This window comes from Ptychodera flava, chromosome 9 (assembly GCF_041260155.1).
Source record: "Ptychodera flava strain L36383 chromosome 9, AS_Pfla_20210202, whole genome shotgun sequence".
In the NCBI taxonomy this organism is placed as follows: Eukaryota; Metazoa; Hemichordata; class Enteropneusta; family Ptychoderidae; genus Ptychodera; species Ptychodera flava.
This window is the reverse complement of record NC_091936.1, coordinates 44620849-44641196: the sequence shown is the minus strand read 5'-3', so window position 1 is coordinate 44641196 and position 20348 is coordinate 44620849. Positions and strand designations below refer to the sequence as shown.

The 20348-nt window shown below is 37.0% G+C and overlaps 1 protein-coding gene and 1 long non-coding RNA gene across 4 annotated transcripts in view; one reads left to right on the top strand and one right to left on the bottom strand.

Annotated features, from left to right (window-relative positions):
• Positions 1–20348, top strand: part of LOC139141146 (uncharacterized) — a 164196-nt gene that overhangs the window by 80979 nt on the left and 62869 nt on the right. The window contains exons 1-3 of one of the 3 annotated variants that reach the window (XM_070710751.1): positions 389–699; positions 5602–5660; positions 6347–6442. The exons of the other annotated variants lie outside the window; for them this stretch is intronic. Of the exons in view, the coding sequence (XP_070566852.1) occupies positions 612–699; positions 5602–5660; positions 6347–6442 (243 nt within the window). The 5' untranslated portion in view covers positions 389–611. Of the gene's footprint in view, positions 1–388; positions 700–5601; positions 5661–6346; positions 6443–20348 lie in introns of those variants that run through there. 3 annotated transcript variants of the gene reach the window in all.
• On the bottom strand, positions 10424–13785 carry LOC139141144 (uncharacterized). The gene is made up of 3 exons (XR_011554139.1): positions 13199–13785; positions 12543–12625; positions 10424–11955 (listed from the first exon to the last, which is right to left on the bottom strand). It is a non-coding gene; the product is annotated as an uncharacterized lncRNA (long non-coding RNA).

The window sequence follows — 20348 nt, the reverse complement described above, 5'->3', positions numbered from 1 at the left end:
TCTAACATGGTGTTATACAATTATACAAAGCACTTAGTCTAGCCCTCAGGATTAATCTGGTCGATGATATATTTCGTTTGCTTTCTTGTGACCACGCTTATAACTTTTTGTTGTTTAGTTTAAATTGCCTGTTGCGATGTCAGAACAAACTATTTTATTGATGGTACTTGAAGTCAGAGAAAGGTTGGAAAACAAGTCGTGGAAATAATTTGCATTCCCCTAAAACAAGAGTAGAAGTGTGTTAGTTGAAGGTGGTGCCAGTACCTTCGCTAGTTCTGTTCTTTATTGAACAGTGAAAAGCGCCTTCTGTTCTTTATTGAACAGTGAAAAGCGCCATTCACAACCCGGATATGAAACGTTCCAAAATAAAGCTTTTCCTGCTCAGATCACATTTCACCTGATCAGCAACACATCTACAGTCAAAAGAGTAGCCACTACAATGCAGCACCAGACAGCCGTAATGCGAACCTCATGGTAAATCTGTGACATTCCATCGCATTTATTTGGTTTTATCACAAGACTTGCGTTCTGGGACCTGTAAGCTAAATATTTGCGACTGCGACTCGCTGCTCAGCCGTAAGGTTGTGAATGTTGTTTCAACTCTGTACGCCATGACGTCGACACCGACTGGCAAAGTATCAGCGGCAAAACTCTCGGTCATAGCAGTGTTGTGTCATATCCAACTATCAATTTGTGGCGGTGAGTAACGACTGATCATTCATCATTATTCAAGGTGTACCATGGTATCATGGAACTTGTTGTTCACCATCATTCGAAGCAAAAGTGCAAATTGCACCGCAAATGAAAGTATATTTTGATAACCCGTTTAGTAATGAAAGAAATTCGTGGAATGAGTCTGTCAGGTTAACTGATGTCCCCATACTGCATGTTCAGTACACAGCCACCGTGATTTAAAGAAACCAAAAGTGAAATTATATCAAATTATTATCCGACTGGTAAGTTTTAAGTTTCACCTGCTTGTCAAACATTAACCTCCGTAGGGTAATCCGGCGGGCAAGTATTTCCTGGTCTGTATTTGTTTGAAAGCTCATTTGTAATAACTTTTAGATTTTCCGGTTCTATTATATTTGTTCATAAAATGATCTCTTGTCAAAAATAAAGTCTCCCGGTCTGCTCCTTAGTTCGTGCTGAAATACTCAGTGATCATCTTATCAACTCAAGTGACTGAGTGTAATGTCCAATTTGAGTGTTGACGACTCAAATTTAGTATGGACACTAGAACTCAGTTATCGACAAGAATGAATTGCAAATTGTATACAGTGGGTTGTATTGGCAAGTTCATACCATCTCGCTGCTACTGTCCATGTTTTATCTATCACTACTGTGTTGTCGTTGGTCGTGTGAACACGATGATTTATTAGGTCAATAAAAATATGCTTGTTACCAGGTACCCGATCGACTCCAGACACTTTTTCACATTTTCAAAACATGTCGAGTCTATACTCTATATTGTACCGTATTTAATAATAAAAATAGGAAAAAAATCTCCCCCAGCTATACTGATTTTCGGAGGACTGTTATCGAAAACACAATTTTTCGGCTTAGCCATAGGTGTTTTGAGGGGCGTTGACCAAGAGTGGTGGCGAGATGTTGATGCATCGGTTGCCATTATGACGGAACGACTAAAGAATTTTAGTGAGGTCAAGGCCGAACATTGTTTTTATGGCTACATTGCCATGGACTCGTGGATGATAGTAGAGTTAATATAAATGTAACTATTATTGGCCCAGCACATATGATAAAACAAATGCTCGACACTTAAAACGAACTTCCTCCTGAGTAACTCAAATTGTGTCGTTACCGTGACAGAGCAAACACGAACTATTCCGGGGGATAACCGTCCCTGTATGAGGTTAAAATTCTTCTGGTCGTTAAGAAACGGATTTGCGTTAGTGATTTCTTTTATCAGCGCATGCCTTGCGTCCGCTCCTTGACCCTTTCGAGGTTACACGGGACTGACGAGGGGATTTCCCCAACCATGACGTCACTAGTTTCCCTTTCAAATTTCTGTTTGTCAGGTGACCTACCTCCTGGTCCTTTGTGCATACAACAAACGGACTGATACTCCTGTCACTCAGCTTTTGTTTCCAGTTCTCAGTTATACAACTAATGGTGTGACTAAGGGTGGAATCGACGTAAATTTTAAATTCATCGACAACACACGGGCGCTTGTTCGCGCAGTCACTTCACTTTTTATGCAGACGGCACACTTTAAAGTGAAGTGGTTTTTGTACTCTGCCATATTTCAAGTGACAAATACATGAAAATTACACCAAAGTACGATGGGATGTGGTCATTTTTATAGCTATATCGTAAAAGATATAAGTTAACGTAATGTTGTTATATGAGTAACATTTAGAGGAAAATTTTTAAGCATGTTTTGCACAGTGTTTGATGAAAATTAAGGACCGGACATAATACACAGGGAGGGAAGGCCGGTGTTTTAACGGGGGTAGGTGGCAATTTTTCGCGAAAGCATTTTTGCGCAAGGATCATTAAATTTCACATATGTCTTTGGGGAGGGTTTTTGCGCAACTATCAGAAGTCAAGATGTGGCCGATATATTGCTTCTTCCAAAATAATATATGGGAATCTGTTGGGCAAACTACTAATAATTTCGCCCCAAAGAACAATCTATATCTGTACCTTTATGGCGTTTTATAATTTATGTGAAAGTACTTCGCTTGAAAAGGCAGATAAAGAAAGGGTGCATGTGTATGAAAGAAGATTTGATGTTTGGATTTCTTCGAAATTGTTGATTGACGATACATAGTAGTCTAAAATATATAAAATATATAGCTAGCAATATCTCTGCAAATATACATTTGATAATTGATATAAATGTACTTAATTAGAATAGCCTGGGGTAGTTTCAAGTGCATATGTACACAAAAAATTGATTTTGGAATTTCACCGAAAAAGCTGATTCACTATACATGGCAGTCTATGAGAAAACTATGAATAGTTTTTTTTACAATACTAAACTAACTAAATCTGTACTTTCATAAGTGTCTGACAACTAATAAAATGTGATGATCAGAATAATGTGTCTGAAAAGTAGAGATGTTGACAACACATATGAAACAGGAATTTCACAATAATTTAATTCGCTTCCTATGGTATTCTTAGGTTAAACAATTAAACAATGGTGACTCTTAGGCTATAATAAGTTTCTTGACGAACAATAATAGTGCTCTCTCTACACTTACAAGTCAAACTATAAATGAAGGTAAACATATAAGCTATTGTCTCTTTCGATTTTGAATAGTCAACTGTACAGCAAGTAGTTGATAGATTTATTTATCGTGAAATGGGATCTTTTTTTAATTGAATTTTATGCTAAAACCTTGCATACAAGAAATTACTTGTAGGCTAAAACGTTTTCGCTTAAAGTTCAACGGTCAAATGGTAAGTTATAAATCAATTAAAATATTATTAATATAGCCTATGACAAACACGGGGTCACTGCTTTTGTGCATGAGAATCACTTGTTTTTCTCGCAAACACTTTTGGAGGGTCACTATTTTTCGCACGGCATCATTAACACGATTGGAACTAATTTGGGATAATTGGATGGCGAAGTAATGTCGATTTAATCTGCAAATATAAGCTTATCTACTTCTCTTTTTACATTAAACACTTGTTTTTTTGAGTAATTAGTAATATTGCATAATTTAGCTATACGGCATCTAACACTTTTGAGAAATTTGAAAAATATGAATATCTTATTCTCCCAAATTAGTTCCAATCGCGTTCATTTAAAAAACATTGGCCCTGTTATTTTATGTCCACTCCCTAACTGCTGAACACATTTTTCGAAGGATTTAAGTAGAATGGAAAAGAGGCATCGTTAACGACTGTATTTTCATAAATGGAATACGAAAGTCTGCTATTTTTTTGAATACTAAAGGGACGTGAGAAAATCACACACAATGCATGGACTGAGTTGAAACACTCGCCTCCGTCCTGTGCAAGCCACCCCCTCCCCCCAACTCATGTGAGATGTTCCATCTCAACTCATCGGGCTGCGGTATTTTATAAATCTTGCATTTCAGTGACTGCGTTTCTTTTTACATATTTTTCCGGGTTTATCTTTCAACGGCTGCGTCATAACTTTTCTGCCCCCTTCCTACACTATTCAGCTGCTGTTGTGGTAAAAGATTTGTGTCGGTTTTTCCGTCCGTGGTTCAAAACACGAATGACCGTGACGAGAGAACGTCAATGCCCCGCCTTTACATGGTGCTGACAATCCTTTTTGATGAATCTCTTCCTATGAAATCAACAGCAGAGCAATCAAACGCGTAGTTTTCTCTTGCTTCTGAATGAATTCGATGCAAGTTCGATTTCATGATCACTTCATCATTTTATACCCTCTTATTTTTTATTGTAGTAAATTTTCAAGTCCTGATTCTCTGTTCAGCCTGACAAAATAAAAAAAACGAGGAATAGAATGTAATCTAAAATTTCATGTAGTGCAAGATCTTGCCGGCTGATAGAATAATATCGATTGATTATACTTGTTAATCCCTGTTGACAGAAAAGTTGCCCGGGCCGTATTTTTGGAATGTTTGAACAAATTGTCCATTTCAAAGCAAAAAAAACTAAAGATCTCCAAAACGTTTTCAAAATGTTTCAAAACTGTCGGCTGCTTTATTCTTTCTCATACCAATAAGTCGACCCTCTTTGGAAATATCCTCTCAATCAAACTTTTTTATAGAGTACCTAACATCCTCGCTGCGTCCCACGCAATCTCCCGCGTGTTCACAAATAAACAAAGGCCACACTTGTTATGTTAGGGTGATTTCTATGCAAAGCTATAATGATGAGAATTCCAATTTAAATGTTTATATATAGAGACGATGGAACTCACTAAGCATGGGTTCAGAAAACAGAGCATTTAATCTTCGAACGGGACGATCTATTCAGCTCTCTGCAATTCAACATTTCATTCATGAATGCATTCATTCATTCATTCGTTCATTCATGCATTCATTTATTCGTTATTTTGTTTAAGGCAGTGTGCACCTTGAAAGTGACAGGATCACTTAACATTTACCGATATTTGAAATAAAAATAGCCGACATCCCTATGTTAAGTCTATGGGGCCTTATGTCAACTCGATGGGGAAAATCCAGTTTTTTTTCGATGACGGTGAGAATTTTCTCACTCTGATAGAACTTTAAAATTAGCCCGAACAAGCAGTTGATCATGAAAGACTTTGAAAAGCCGAATATCTGCACCAAGGGCATATTCAACCTAAATGTTCATTACTTTATTAATTTTTCCAACTATTCGTTCGTTTGATCATCCTTCTATTAATCCTTACATACATTCATTCATCCATACATTAAGTCGTAACTTTGTGTTTTATTAGTATCTCTTAAGTTTATTGCACTTCCTTATTTACTCTAAAAACAGCCTCTGCCATACTCACCAAACCAGTATAAACATCATCAAATAAGCGATACAGGTGGGCGACAGAACTGTTGGATTTATGCTGTGTTATGACGTACAACATATGAAATGTTTTGGCAACGCAATATTAAATGTAACTCACTCATTTAGTCTTTACAATTATAGTTCCACAGGGCTGCACTGACATCAGCTGGCATGATGAAGGCATTGTTCACTTGTCGGAGGTGAGATGTTTAATATATTTGCAATGCTTATATTGCTTGCACTCGCATCGATTAAGATCAGAAAGGAGCCTATATGAATTTTAAGACCTAGATACTGACACAAGAAAATAATACTGAAATAATTAGGATATCATTTTATACACTTTTGACTCAATTTGGATTTCGAGACACGAGCCATCACGTGTATGTCGGCAAAGTTATATCGTAATTTTCATTTTATGACGCCAATTAGCGGAACAAACATAAAACAATTCGAGATGTGCATTTTGAGTTCCATAAAGCGAATAAGGCTTGTGATCCTGTTGTCTATCTACAGGACTCATCTTGACTGGAATACTAATGTGACGTAGTGTCATGTGATTATTATTCATGAGCTGTCATTACTATTCATGAGGGCATGTATATCTCTCTTAGCCCACGTGTACTCAAGCCAGTCTCCAGCTTACCATCACTCTATGTACGTAGCTTAGAGCTTAGTGTAATAAAGTAGCATCTTTGATTATATAGTACTCACTGTTTCCAGTCGTCTTTACATCCCTTTATCATTGCAATACCAGCCTTGCCGGCCCTGACACGCTACCAAATAACCGACAATACCGTCATAACCTCGGTTATATCACAACTATTGATATTTACACGGAACATGCTTTGATTCCATGCGTTTATGTCTCTGTATTTTGTTTCAGATCACACACGTAGGAAAAATTATATATAATTTGCCAAGACAAGACCAAGAAGGAAATCTGTATCATGGGTTCACGATAAATGACGCAAGTAATAAGGTAGTCCAAACGCACATCTTATGATATATTTACTATTATATCATACCAGTATATTGATGGTGCAAATACAGCGATCTGATTGGTCGAGACGTGAAAAGAACCGTGGTATATTGGCGATAAACCACGGCTGGCATAAGCGCGTGCTCTCAGCGTGAGCAAAAATCCGTTTATGACGTTGCACGCCAAAATTTCAATATACTGTTATGATATAGCAATAAATCACACCCAGCAACGGTATACCACTCGATTTTTACCATTTCACTTCATATATGCACTCTCTATTGCTCGTGCATATATGTCGTGAACTGGTCAAAATCTCATGGTATACCATCGCTAGGTGTGCTTTATTGCTCAAATAACCTCTAAGTATCTCGCCCAGGCACACTTTGCCCAAATAAAGGCAAGCGCGTGCATTTCAGAACAAGCTTCATTCTGTTTACTACATGCGTTGCCGCATCAGGAAACGTTCCATTCGTAAATAAAGCCACGGCGAGATTCGAATGTCTCCTCCGTTCTGATCGTACGGGCGACAGCCTGGCTGAAGTTAGCGAAATCGGGTGATTTTTCTCAGGGTTGATATTAAAATCCAGTGTTGACTAAGCACATTATTAATGACGTCTGCATCTTTGATAGATTTGAAAGTGAACTGGATATAACTAGATCAAGAGCGATCATGCGACAGATAAGCTAAGCCTAGCCGTCGCCCAGCTTTATGTAAGCTTATAGGTCTACAGGGTCATTTCATCGCGAAATCGTCAAAAAATTATAGACGTGACACAATATTTCTTTCAATCGAGCTTTTTACTGATGATGGCATCTCTCTGCCGGTGAAATGAAATTTACGATAATAGACCGTCACATCAAATCAGGTCCAATAATCATTATCATTCAAGGTAACGATGAAATTTACTAGGTCCAAGGAATATATCGAAAATGACAAAGGCCATGGGGTAATCTTGAACCACGAAATAGTGGTGGTACAAGGTGTCCGGAATGGGTAAGCGTACCCTGCCAGCTAGTTGCACCCGTCAAGATTGACCCAAAGCGACAAATCCATTGTTATTTGTTGAATTCACCAAATTACTTTTGTGAGTCAAAATTTGGTATGCTGTCACTCATCATTCGAGAAACAGACAGGTCATATTTTGATACAACATCACCGTATCTACCATAGAACTTCTTAAATAATTTCACTAATCTACTTTCTGAGAATCCTTGCCTCACTAACTTTCGAGCTAATAGGCTGTGTCTAACTCGAAAGTCTTCATATGAATTGCATGCTCTACTGTATCTAAGGAGTTGTGAAATATGCACACAATAAGCTGGAGATGATGGTATATTGCTTGTCAAAAAGGGAAAGTTTATGATTTCAAAATTGAAATCGTCTCTCTTGTTATACAGCTTAGTATATAGTGTATTTTGTCTAATTTTAAAAAATACGTCTAGGTATGATGTCGAGTCCACACTTTCAGTTGTTTCTTTTATTTCTAAATCATCTTGGTCAATGTGGTGTAGATAAGTTACACCACGCCGTTCTTCTTACACCTCGATTTATTACGTCTCATTCTTTGTTGTTATACGCAGTGTTCGAAATTTGTGGAAAATATCAACCAGTCACCAGGACTGGTAACTTCAAAAAGTTGCCTGTCCTGCCAAAAACTTACCAGTCCTGATACTGCGATTACTTTTATGTGCCTAAGGATTTTTGTTATGCGCTGTTGAGTAGGATGAATTTACGGGAAAGAAAACTGTCTTGCCATAAAATTTGAATGGGAGCCCGGAGAAAAAAAAGCAGACATAGTTTTAAAGAAGACTCCCACCGCTAAAGTTAACCTGTCCGCCGGACTGGTAACTTTTTTATTTTTAAATTACAAGTCCTGCAGAAAAACAACAGTCTCGGACTGCCGGACAGGTGTTATTTCGAACACTGTTATACGTACATTGCTCTACAAGTTCAACAGGTAAACAAATGACGCCATTATGTAATATCAATACGCGACGGGGATACGGCCATCGCTTTTCCGAAAAATGTACAAAAATGGCGATAAATGTTTGACATTGCATGAATTTTTCTATCTCCAAATCTTTGCACGATATTTTGATTACACATTTATCATTCCATAAGGTATATGATAAAACCTTTACGGCCCTGATACGGTTTTTGCGAACCTCGGTCGTACGGCGTACGGGCCCTCGCACGCTCGGGTCCTTCCGCCGTACAACTTCGGTCCGCAAAAACTGTGTCAGGGCCGTAAAGATTAACACTGTTCGGAATGATAGTGACCGAAATGTAAAAATAAATGATGACGTCTTATTTCACTGTTATATTTCAAAACCAATAGTGACCGTCCGGTTATAATAAAATAATATTCACGGTAGATCTTATCCGATTATGAGACAGGGTTGGCCTCACGTTTTACGTGAACGTAAACGTGTAGAATCCACGTTGGCGTTGGCGTACACGTTCATCTTCAAAAATCGTTTGGCTACACGTTACGTGACCCGTTCGTATGACACGCGCAAGAAACTCGGCTCTAGTTCCCGTAGTGTGTTTCCGCATCACTGCAGACACAGCTGAATGGTATAACCGATATGCCGCGAATCGACGAAGAAATTTCACTTAGAAAATAACGAAAATACATAAATATCTTTGAGGATGTCACTATCATATATCCAATTAACAACGTGCATGAATGATTCACAGTTTATATCATGTTTTGATACCTAAAGATGAGAATAAATTTACACGTTTACAAATTACGTGAAAACAGTTGTCTCCGCGTAAATACGCGACGCCGGCTCCGTGTACGTGGAGAATGTACAGTGCGGGCGCAGATACTCGAGACACGCAAAATCTATTTTCCTTCGTGGGTGGTATAGAATGCGAAAATTTCAAAAAAGAAATCACTAAACCTACACACGCGATTGTGCGACACCTTTGGCAAAGCTTGTTCAAAGCTCAGACGAAGCTTCATGCCCAAGCTTCGAAAACCAATTTGCGTACCAAGATTATTTGAAGATTCGTGATTTTAACCTTCAACCAAGGTTTGCCTATTTGTTGAAGCTTTGATGAACCAGCCTTAGGGAAAGCTTTACTGCCCAGCTTTGTTGAATCTTTGACCTCCTGACCTTTGTCAAAGCTTCAACATACAACCTCTTTCGAAGCTTCCTCTTTCTGACCTCTTGTAAATCTTCAACTTACCGACCTTTACTGCAGCTTCAATATCCTCACTTTGTTTGAAGCTTCAACATATCAACCATTGTTGAAGCTTTGACTTTCTGATCTTTAATGAACCATTGACCTGCCGACCTTTGACGATGGTTGTCATATGCAACCTTTCTCAAAGCTGCAAATTGTGCTACCAATATTATTTGAAGGTAACTAACAGAAGTGGTAACTTTTGATGATTTTTACAGTAATACTAACTTATTACAGTTGCACTTTCTTGTTCTATAGATCATACAGCATGATGAAATGCCCAGTGCTTTGCTTTTCAACATGTATATAGCTTACAATAACGTTGACAACTAGAGTGAAATTCAATCCTCAACAATAGCAAAGCACAATACATTTATACAAGTTCTGTTCAGAAATTTAATGTCCGTCATCTTGGCAATTCGTGCTGTATGTGGTAGAACTGGAAAATGTGATTGTAAGGCAGAACAAAATTACTGTAAAAAATCACCAAACGTTAAGGTTACATCTGCTGTAATTTATCTCAGTAAAGTATTATGAAATGTGACTGATTGCCTTTAAGTATATTTTCCCAAAGTTTTATTTTTATTTCTCTTTTCTTTCCTTCTGAAATAATAAGTCTTCTTCACATTGGTCTTGTGTTAACTGTGTTTGCCAATATGTGTTTTACATTTTGCTTTGTTCAGGAATCATTAGGACCAGTTTGATCATTTTTTTCATTTTTGTTTTTTGTTTTAAAAGTCAGTTATATGTTCTTGTTCAACTCCTGGAAGCATATTGAAACAATTACTTAGCTCGTCAACACAGGGTCAATACATGAATTTGTAAAATACACAGTTATTGTTTGCATCTGAACTCTTATCCAGACCAGTGTTCACTTAATTTGTCAACACTTATATCGCAGTCTTACAATGTACACGTTGATCTTACAAATATGACACTGTGTAACTCAGCATGGTTTAGGGAGTAGAAAAGGAAACTGCAGTTGACTTTAAGGACAAAAGTAGTGAAAAATCATTGAAAGTTACAGAGCCATACTGGCCCGTAACATCAAACTGCCTTTTTTGTTACACCAGTTGTCAATTGTCTTTGCAAGTGTTTGAAAGCATTTGTATATCATCATATACACAACATATTTTTAGTGAACACATATTTTAATAAATTCTTTAGAATCAACTTAAACAACAAAAGGCAGCATATTAAATGACACAACATACTAGACTGTTTTGATAATTCATTACGTACGTCTCAAATTGCAATGCAATGTTAATTATACTTTCCTTGTCTGTAGTACAGGTACAGAATTACATGTCATTTGATAAATATTGGCAATAGGTGTCAGCAAACCTGCTGTTAGCTGAAATCACTAAATTTTCCTGAGAATGAGATTTTCTCAGTCTGTATATTCCCCACTCAAATTTAAGATAGGGGCATTTTCTGTAGGACTGTTTCGGGCACATTAAATTTCTAGGCTTCCGAAGAATTATATTTCATTGGGTTGTACAAAAGTTACAACTCTATCTGGTAAGGAAAGGCACATCTGGGTTAACTATAAATTCACATAAATAAACATTAACATTTCTCAAATTGGCATAATGTAACATCATTGGCCTCATTTTCCAATCTATAATTCATGGCAACTGTTCTGGGCTATCATTTTGTCTGTTTGTCAACCTTTCATTTTCATAACTCTGCTTTGATCAAGGGAAAATTGAAGACTTTCAAATATTGATGTTGATCACCATTGAGAACAGCATTATATCAATATTGAGTTGAATAATTGTAAATTGGTAGCGGGGGAAATGATTGTGTTACTGGAAGGTACAAAATGGACCCATCAGTCTCAGGTCTTGGCAACTGGTATGAGAGACAACTACCAATTACAAAATTACCCAGAGCTGTTTCAATGAGAGGCAGCTAGGTTATCAAGGTTGTCTGGAAGCACTAGAAATAATTGTACAAACTTGTGATGTTGCAATACACTCTCCTGCAAATATGTCATAAAGTGAAAATCAGGAAATACAGTGTTCATGGGATTGTTAAAAGTGTACTTTTCACACACGCTTCACGACAGCTAGTCTTTGGTTTCACAAACTTTTCACAGGAGACATCTCAGTGGATCCAGGGTGGTATATGCCATCACTATGGTGCAGATGCGTTGCTCTAAATCTCTGGAACAGTTCTGATCCCCATAGTTTTGTATTGTTTTGTATTGTGTAATTTGATACAGTATGGCTGACATATGGTTGCAAAACCCTTTCCAAGCTGTACATGAGCAGTGATTTTCCTTCACTGTCTTGTTATTCAGATTAGTGACCTACAAAAGACAAACAAAGTAATTCTATTAATGACAATTAGCCAGTATTTTTACATTGCATCACATACATTGTCATGGACAACCAAATTTAAATTTCTGTCTGCACTTTGTCAATACAAATTTTGGAGTTTGTATTTCAGTGATTGTTATTGTTGACAATTGAATTTACACCTGAATATGAATTTATTTAACAACGCCACAGACTTCACAGACAATGACATGCCACATACTAAGTGAACAATGTGATTTGGAATCCTGACATATTGACTGCATTGATGAAGAGAGCAAACAAAATAACAAAAACTTTTCAAAATGTTAACTTTACCCTCTAGCCATACACTCCTCAAGATCTGTTCAAGATAAATTGACTGGTTCTTATATTTCATTTTTTTTTCTTTTAATGTTTATGGAAGGCAGACCTTGCTGATTCATGAGTGGTCATAGTGGAAAATCAATGTATACTTTGATCATGTTAAGAATTTTAAAAACATATTTACAAGTACAACTTGTAAACCTAATAAAATGCATTAAATACAAAAAATATTACTGTGAATACAAAGAACATACTGAGAGGATTCAATACTTACAGACAGTTTATGAGGAGGGTCATTCTTTTCCATTGATCAATAACAGAAACAGTTGGCATAACAGCCTTCCTCAAGAACTTTCACTGAAAAAAAAATGAAACAAGAAAATCTGTCAATCACTCTTGGCAAATAGGAACATCTGTCAGATTGAGACACTACAACCTGATACAAGTAAAGACAATACGTATTTCACAAAATCACGGTTAGGAGTAGCTGCAGTACGTATACAGTAGCTCGAGGTTTTGCCTGGGTATTTGATTCGGACGGCAAAACCAAATTTTGCTGTCCGACCCAAATACCCGAGCAAAACCTCGAGCCACTACTGTACTGCAGCTAGGTCAGAGGTCAGGAGTGACCATGACAAAATCTGGGACTGTAACGGATCGTGTAAGAACAGAGAGAGGACACTTTGACAAAGGCGTCCTTCTGACCATCGCGTCATGGTGCGATGTTGTCAAAATGTCACCAACAGCCGTACTCCTGATAATTTAGTTGCGTTAGCATTAAGATATTTACCACATATTTTTCACGAAATTACTCCATTCGTTTAAAGATTAGCCAGGTACAACGTTCATTTTCATTTTTCGATGTAAAATATTCATAAACGGTAATTTTTGAAACATTTTGTCGTCTACGTACGTTACGTGGCAACTTACCTTGAAGACCGTGTATGTAACTGTAAGATCCGGGAAAATATTGTGGTCTTTTGATAAAATCCTCTTCGGAGCCCTCGCAAAATGTTCAGCAGTCAGAGCTCCGTCTCTTCCTACCTCCATGCTTTTAGTGAAGTCCAGTACGTTTGCCAGAGCATTTGTCAAAGCCGGATTACCAGGACGCGTGACGGGCACGAAAAAAAGACATTCAAATTCCGACGCCTTGTATTTATAACCTCGTTTTCATTTCAAGATGGACGATAGTAATGTTGCCGAAACCACTTTTGAGAAAGATTCTCGGTCAAGTGCAAGTCAAAATAACATTAGAATTATAATGTATGATATGATATTGAACTTTATAATGAAGCAATTTTCTACTCAAAAAGCAAAATCGCTTATAAACACGCTTTTCAGCATAGTTTCCGCATTTCTCGGTCGCTTCTTTTTTGCTTATCCCTCAAGGTGTAATTCGGGCACCCCTCTTTCCACATGGTATATGACCAACGCTGACGACACACGTATCAGACCAGTGCAGTGCAGAGTAAAAGTTACGATACAGCACAGCACGACCACTCGGCTGCGATTTGTCTGTTTCTGCGACGACATAAGGTACATCGCAAAAAAGCCTAAGACCAGGGAGTGAAGTTGACCCGACATAATTATATATTAGTTCAGTACACTCTGGACAATTCTGTATATAACCTTCGGAAACAACCTTCACGCGACATACCTATTAGAAACAACTATCTGAAGGTTCAAATCAAAACTTCAACAAATGTTCCCGGTTCGTAGCTTTATTTATCCTTCTGAAGGTAACCTTTGTCCAACCTCTCGGAAAACTAAGGTTGTCGAAAGGTTCATTGTGAACATTTGACGAAGGTTCTAAGGCTGAAGCTGTATTTAACGTTGTGAAAGTAACCTTTGTCCACTCTTTCAGAAAACTAAGGTTGTCGAAAGGTTCATTGTGAACATTTGACGAAGGGTTCTAAGGCTGAAGCTGTGTTTAACCTTCGAAAATAACCTCATTCAAACTTTGAGCATTAACCTTTGTACAAGATTGCAATACAACCTTTGACTTGGATTTTTTTGAACAAAAGCTTTGTCTAAGCTGCAGCATGAACGCCAGCACAACCTTGGAGGGAATCGACCTTCAACAAAGGTGGTGCACAATCGCGTGTGTAGCGCCACACATTGTAAAGAAATTTTCGCCTATAGTTAATCGAGAATTCAAATCATGTTAATTATAACAAGGCGAATTGAAAGATAGATAGTTAGATTTACCAAATCGTACATTATTTAGTGTCTTATTAGTTTATATTGCAGAAAAATCGCGAAGTCAAAACGTTGTCTCGTGCGTTTTGACAGAAAATACAACTCATTCACTCCTGAATTTTCCGGTGATGCTCTTTACATGTTTCTTCTCCAAGTTTAATTTCGTCACTGTCCTTTTACACAGACATCAAATTTAAACGCTGTGCCCTCAGCTTTGGCGATAAGGCCGTGAGACGGAAATGTTAACTTAAAATAGCACTGGCTGGTACAGGTAGTCCTTGCAAATCCCTAAAACATCAGCTAAAGCGCATGCGTGAAGGTTACCCTCTAGCGACGTTACTCATTGTAGCATTTCTCAAAGAATCTCATCCTGAACTTTTGCGCTGGAGAAAGTATTTCCCCTATAAAGGTGCAGAAAATTAAGCATAAAAAATGAGGCGATTCACTGAAGTGGTCAATATAAATTTACTATAAAAAACATAAATGAACTATTACTGATTGTCATTGATTTTTTTGAAATGCACACTTGCATATTGAGCCAGAAAGGGAAAAAATTACTAGAATTACAGCTTCAAGGCTATACCTGAGTTCAGTTATTTTAACAATTATTGTTCTAAAAGTACAGGTTTAATTAATGATGAGGTTATGTGATTTACCTAAACTAAAATACGTATTTTTTATAAATCTTTTACAATTTGATGCAATAAGTATCTTATAACAATACAACAACATAAACTTTATTTTAACTCTATAGCCATGATAGGTATACGCCTCTTTTCACAGGGTCGAGCACAAAGAAAACTTATACACAGAAGACAAAGTACAGGATAACAACAACTTTACAACACAGACAGGTTTCACGTAAAAGTGTCGAAAAAGCTTTGTCGATAAAATTTGTAACAAGCCTGCTTAAAAACTTTAACACTTGTACAACTTCTTATTGCTGTAGGCAAATTGTTGTACAGGTAATTACTCGGAAAGACTGCTTAAATAATTCGGTTCTAGCAAATGGAACTTGTAGAGCTTTAAAACTAACAGACCTTAAAGATCTTTGTGGATCATTGTACTTTGTTATCATATCCCGGATGTATGGAGGAGACTGGCCACAACATACCCTTGTAAACAGACACTACTAGGTTGTACTTATAGCGATGGCATAGCAGATACCATTGTAGAAGTGTAAACATTTCAATGGATGAGGTACCAATATCACAATTCAAATTCAGTCGCATTGCCCACTTTAAAAGACAGTTCAAGTGATCCATATCCTTTTGACTACAACAACCTCAAACACCGAGACCATAATCAAAATATGGTGAAATGAAACTGTTATAAAACTGACGCCTTGCTGAAACTGGTAAAAATGCTTAAATTCTGGCAAGAAGATACAGATTACTCTTTATTTTTTCACAATACTATCGACATGTGATGTTTATGATAAATGACTCTGAATCTTCCACACCAAGCAGCTTTTCGCTTTCTACATTTTCAATATCATTGTCACCATCTTATGATGGAACTTTGAGTTCATTTTCAATCAAAATTCATAAATTTGCAGCAAATCAAGATTGTAATTATGATTAATGTCTTTAATGGCAATAAATCATTGTTGTAATGACATGTCAAAAAGAAATTTAAATGTTTCAGTCTTGTTACGCATCACCGTCACTGTCCGTCAGTTCATGTAGTGATGATCTGAAAGAATAAGTACACACCACTTATTAATATACATAACATGCATATTAAAAACCAGCACATTTATCATTTATTATACATATGTTTTTAAAGTATTTGTTGGACCATTATTTTGTTTTACCTGCTTCAATCGATATTTTTTCCAACTGTGTGAATTCTTGCATTAATTTTTTACTTCCCTTCTCAGAGGACATGTTTAGAGCTCATGAAAGCGCTTGAATGCTTATATTCCTTGTTCTTTATATAAAGATGTTATTCTTTTCATTGAGGCATACAATACCTACTTCAGGAAGCATGACCAGAAAATAAAAGCACCATGTACTGCAGATGACAGATAGGGACAAAATATTTAAAGGAGTCATCATAGACTCAATTTGTAAAATAACGCCTCTTCCACATTTAGTGATTATGTTTGTTCTATGTAGCTGGCTAAAAGCATAGTCCGTGGGCTAGAGGGGGTCTACGTGCACCCCCCCAGGATAACAAACCTGTATTTTTCAGAAGCCTTGGGTATGGGGTAAGTTTTGGTCATATTTCACAAAAATTGTAGAAGATATTGCATAGTTCAATATGTCATCTTAAAGACAAATAAATTCCCTTTCTAATGATACCAAACAAGTGAGGTTATGTTAAAAAATAAGCTCAGCACATGACTTACAAGAAGACAGATTTGACAAAAATGCATTTGGGTTGGAAAATGGTAATTTCGCGGTACCCTTCAAAACATGACCATAACAGCTATTGCGTCCGTATATTTTTTCTGTTAAAATTCAATGTCGTATTCTAGGGATCCCAAGGCTTCTGAAAAATACAGGTTTGTTATTCTGTGGGAGGGGGGGGATGCACGTAGACCCCCTGTAGCCCACGGCCTATATGCCACAACTTTAAAGACTGCAGAATGCAAGTTGTAGTGGAATATTAAAACAACACGATTTATCCGATTACTGGGGGGGGGGGGGGTGTTAGGAAAGCCGATTTCTCTTGATGCAGAAAATTTTGAATATTACGTATTAAAATATAGTTAAGCTTAATTATCGACCAATTTTTTGTGTTTTAAACCAAAATGTTTTCCAATTTCATTACCTTGTCAACAAAGGTAAGTGAATATCCAACTATGAAAAATTATTATATAATTTGACGCTGCAGCGTAAATGGGGAACTTATTCCGCATTTTTTGCTTAAAGGGGAAGTTCAACAAGGATATGATTTTTAGCTCACGTGTTCACACACTTGAGCGTTTGTTCGCAGCGATGTCTGACTCGATGTCTGTGTGTCTGTCTGTCTGTCTGTCTGACTGTCTGTCTGTCCGATATCTCAAAAACGGCTTATCAGATCAGAATCGAATCCGGTACATAGATTTAGTTTGAAATTGGCAAGAGCTGATTAGTTTTTGCTGGGTGTCCCTTGCTTAAATTTCCTCAAATGCATAATTAACGATTTTTAGGAAACGCGGATATACATTGAGAACGACTGTACACAATTTGATGAGATCGGTTGCAAATATTGATCCCACAAAGATATCTCAGCAGTGAATGGTATTAAGGGATGACATGAAAGATAATTGGTTATTTGCATATTTAATGAACTTTCGTAATTAGGGATATATATCTGAATCGACCTGATCAAAATTGACGAAACTGGTATGTATAATGACGATACTTTGACTTAACATTATTGAAAGTCATTAAGCATTTTAGGTTGAGCCTAGTCCTAATTTGCATATTTAATGAACTATTCTAATTAGGGATATATATCTGAATTGACTGGAACAAAGTCGATGAAACGTGCTACATAGATTGAAGTTACTATGATACAACATTCATGAAAATCATTAAGCAATTTTACTCAAGCCAATTCCTAATTATCATATTTAGTAGACTTTGAAAAAGGGAATATATATATGAATTTGACTCGACCAAAATTGATGAAACTTGCTATGTATATTGAAGATACTACGGTAAAATATTCTTTTAAATGATTAAGTATTTTAACTTCAGCCAATTCCTTACTTGCATATCTAATGAACTTTCTAAATTGACTTGATCAAGGCTGATGAGATCTGCTATGTACATTGAAGATACTATGATACAACATCATTGAAAGTCATTAAGCATTTTAATTTCAGCCAATTCCTAATTTGCATATGTAATGAGCTTTTCTAATTAGGGATATATATCTAATTGACTTGATCAAAATTGACGAACCTTGCTACATATATTGCAGTTACTATGATAAAACATACATGAAAGGCATTAAACATTTTTATTTCAGCCAATTCTTTATTTGCATATTAATGAAGTTTCCTTATTAGGGATATATATCTGAATTGACTAGACCAAAGTTGACGAAAATTGCATAAATTGAAGATACTATGATACAACATTCTTGAAAGTCATTAAGCATTTTTCTTCAGCAAATTCCTAATTTGCATATTTAATGAACTTTCCCAATTGGGGATATTTATCTGAATTGACTAGACCAAAGTTGACAAAACTCGTTATGTAAGATACTATGATACAACATTATTGAAAGTTATTTAAGCAATAATGTACCCCCTCCTGGCCCATAATGGACGAATGCAAACTATGCACGACATTATGCACGAGGCGAAGCCGAGTACATTGTGGAATGCGAAGTTTGCTTGAGTCCATTATGGGCCGGGAGGGGGTACATTATTGCTATTATTTTATAGTTTTGGCAATGCCTGTGAATTTTTAGTTGTAGAAAACGAATAAAAAGGAAATTTAAACTGAGTTTGAAGCCAGTGAGCGTCGTCCGGCATGATCGGCCCTGACTCTGTATACTGTATACATTTACATCCACTCCACACTGCACTGCACTGAACATACACGTTCAACACAGAAAATGAGCAGCACTTTCACGGTTCAATTCGGAATTAAAAAACGATGTATTTTCGAAGGAAATGAAAAGGAACTGCATCCCTACCGTCTATATCGAACTTGAAACATTACCTTTCAATGTCATGCCATTCAAAAAGCCGTGACGTTAAAGTGCAGGACATGAAGGAAGCGGAATGTTCATGCATCGACATCAACATGATCAGCGAGCTGCATTGTATAAGATGATCAATATACCGTCCCTCCACCCGCGGGTCTGGAAACACGACACGTGCGCTATTGTTTAAAGGTGTTAATTGCTCTACCGTTGGTACGAAGCGCGTTACGGATGTAAATGCTTGCTTGGGGACGCCATCAGTAGCGTTTGGCAACATCTTGCGGTGTGGAGTATTTTTATTTATTCTCATGTCTTTGCTCCTCAGGTAACTTTGTTACCATAGCCAGGATTTCTGCTACAACTGAGAAACTGTGTTTATTGAGAGTAATTTCTTTTTTGATTTTCGTCTATGAATTTCCGTGTTTCTCCGTCGAATTTTCGCCCACCAAATTTGACCTCGCTAGGTAGGAAGAGGCACCTTATAGTATGAAAGTTTTCCCCCTTTCACTTGTAGAAATAAGAATAAGTCGAAACTTTGGCTTGATCAATCAGCGAAGGGGATTTTAAAATTGGTAGTATGCGTTGTTTTGTCGTTTACTCTGTTCTGTTGTAGAAAACGCCCGAGTTTTCGACGATGCATTTGTTGTAAAAAATCAAGATGGCGGCCACTATACGTCGACCATGCGTTTTTTGAACAACGAAAATTGCAAATCAACCTGTAAAATTCCCCCATGAATTTTGACTTGCGAGGTGTATACCTTCCCAAATGTTTATTTTCTAGAATCGATTTTCACTCTAACATTACTCGAAATTTATGCTTTCGATGTTTCGGAATGCTGTTGAGTTTGCCGCGACGCCATTTTGAAACTTTGATCGCGCACGTTGATTCTTCAGTCACGAAGTTTTTGCGACCCTTCCATGTTTGAATCTAATCCAACTCAGCATATTTCAGGCATTGAACATTAAATTTATGATATATTACGAATGATGAGACACTTATTTTGATGTTTTTTCGTCCGAAACGATGATTTTTGGGATAATGATTTTGTTTGTGTCTTTGTTTATCCGTTTTAAGACTAAGGGGTACAGTCGCGTACAGTTGTCTATCGGCGATTCCTTGCAAGCTCAATTTATTGACGCTACACCATTCTTTTGACATATATGTGGTTCAGTGCATGTTTAAAATAACGTACCAATAATTTTGGAAATACTGTTTCAATTCATTTCATTC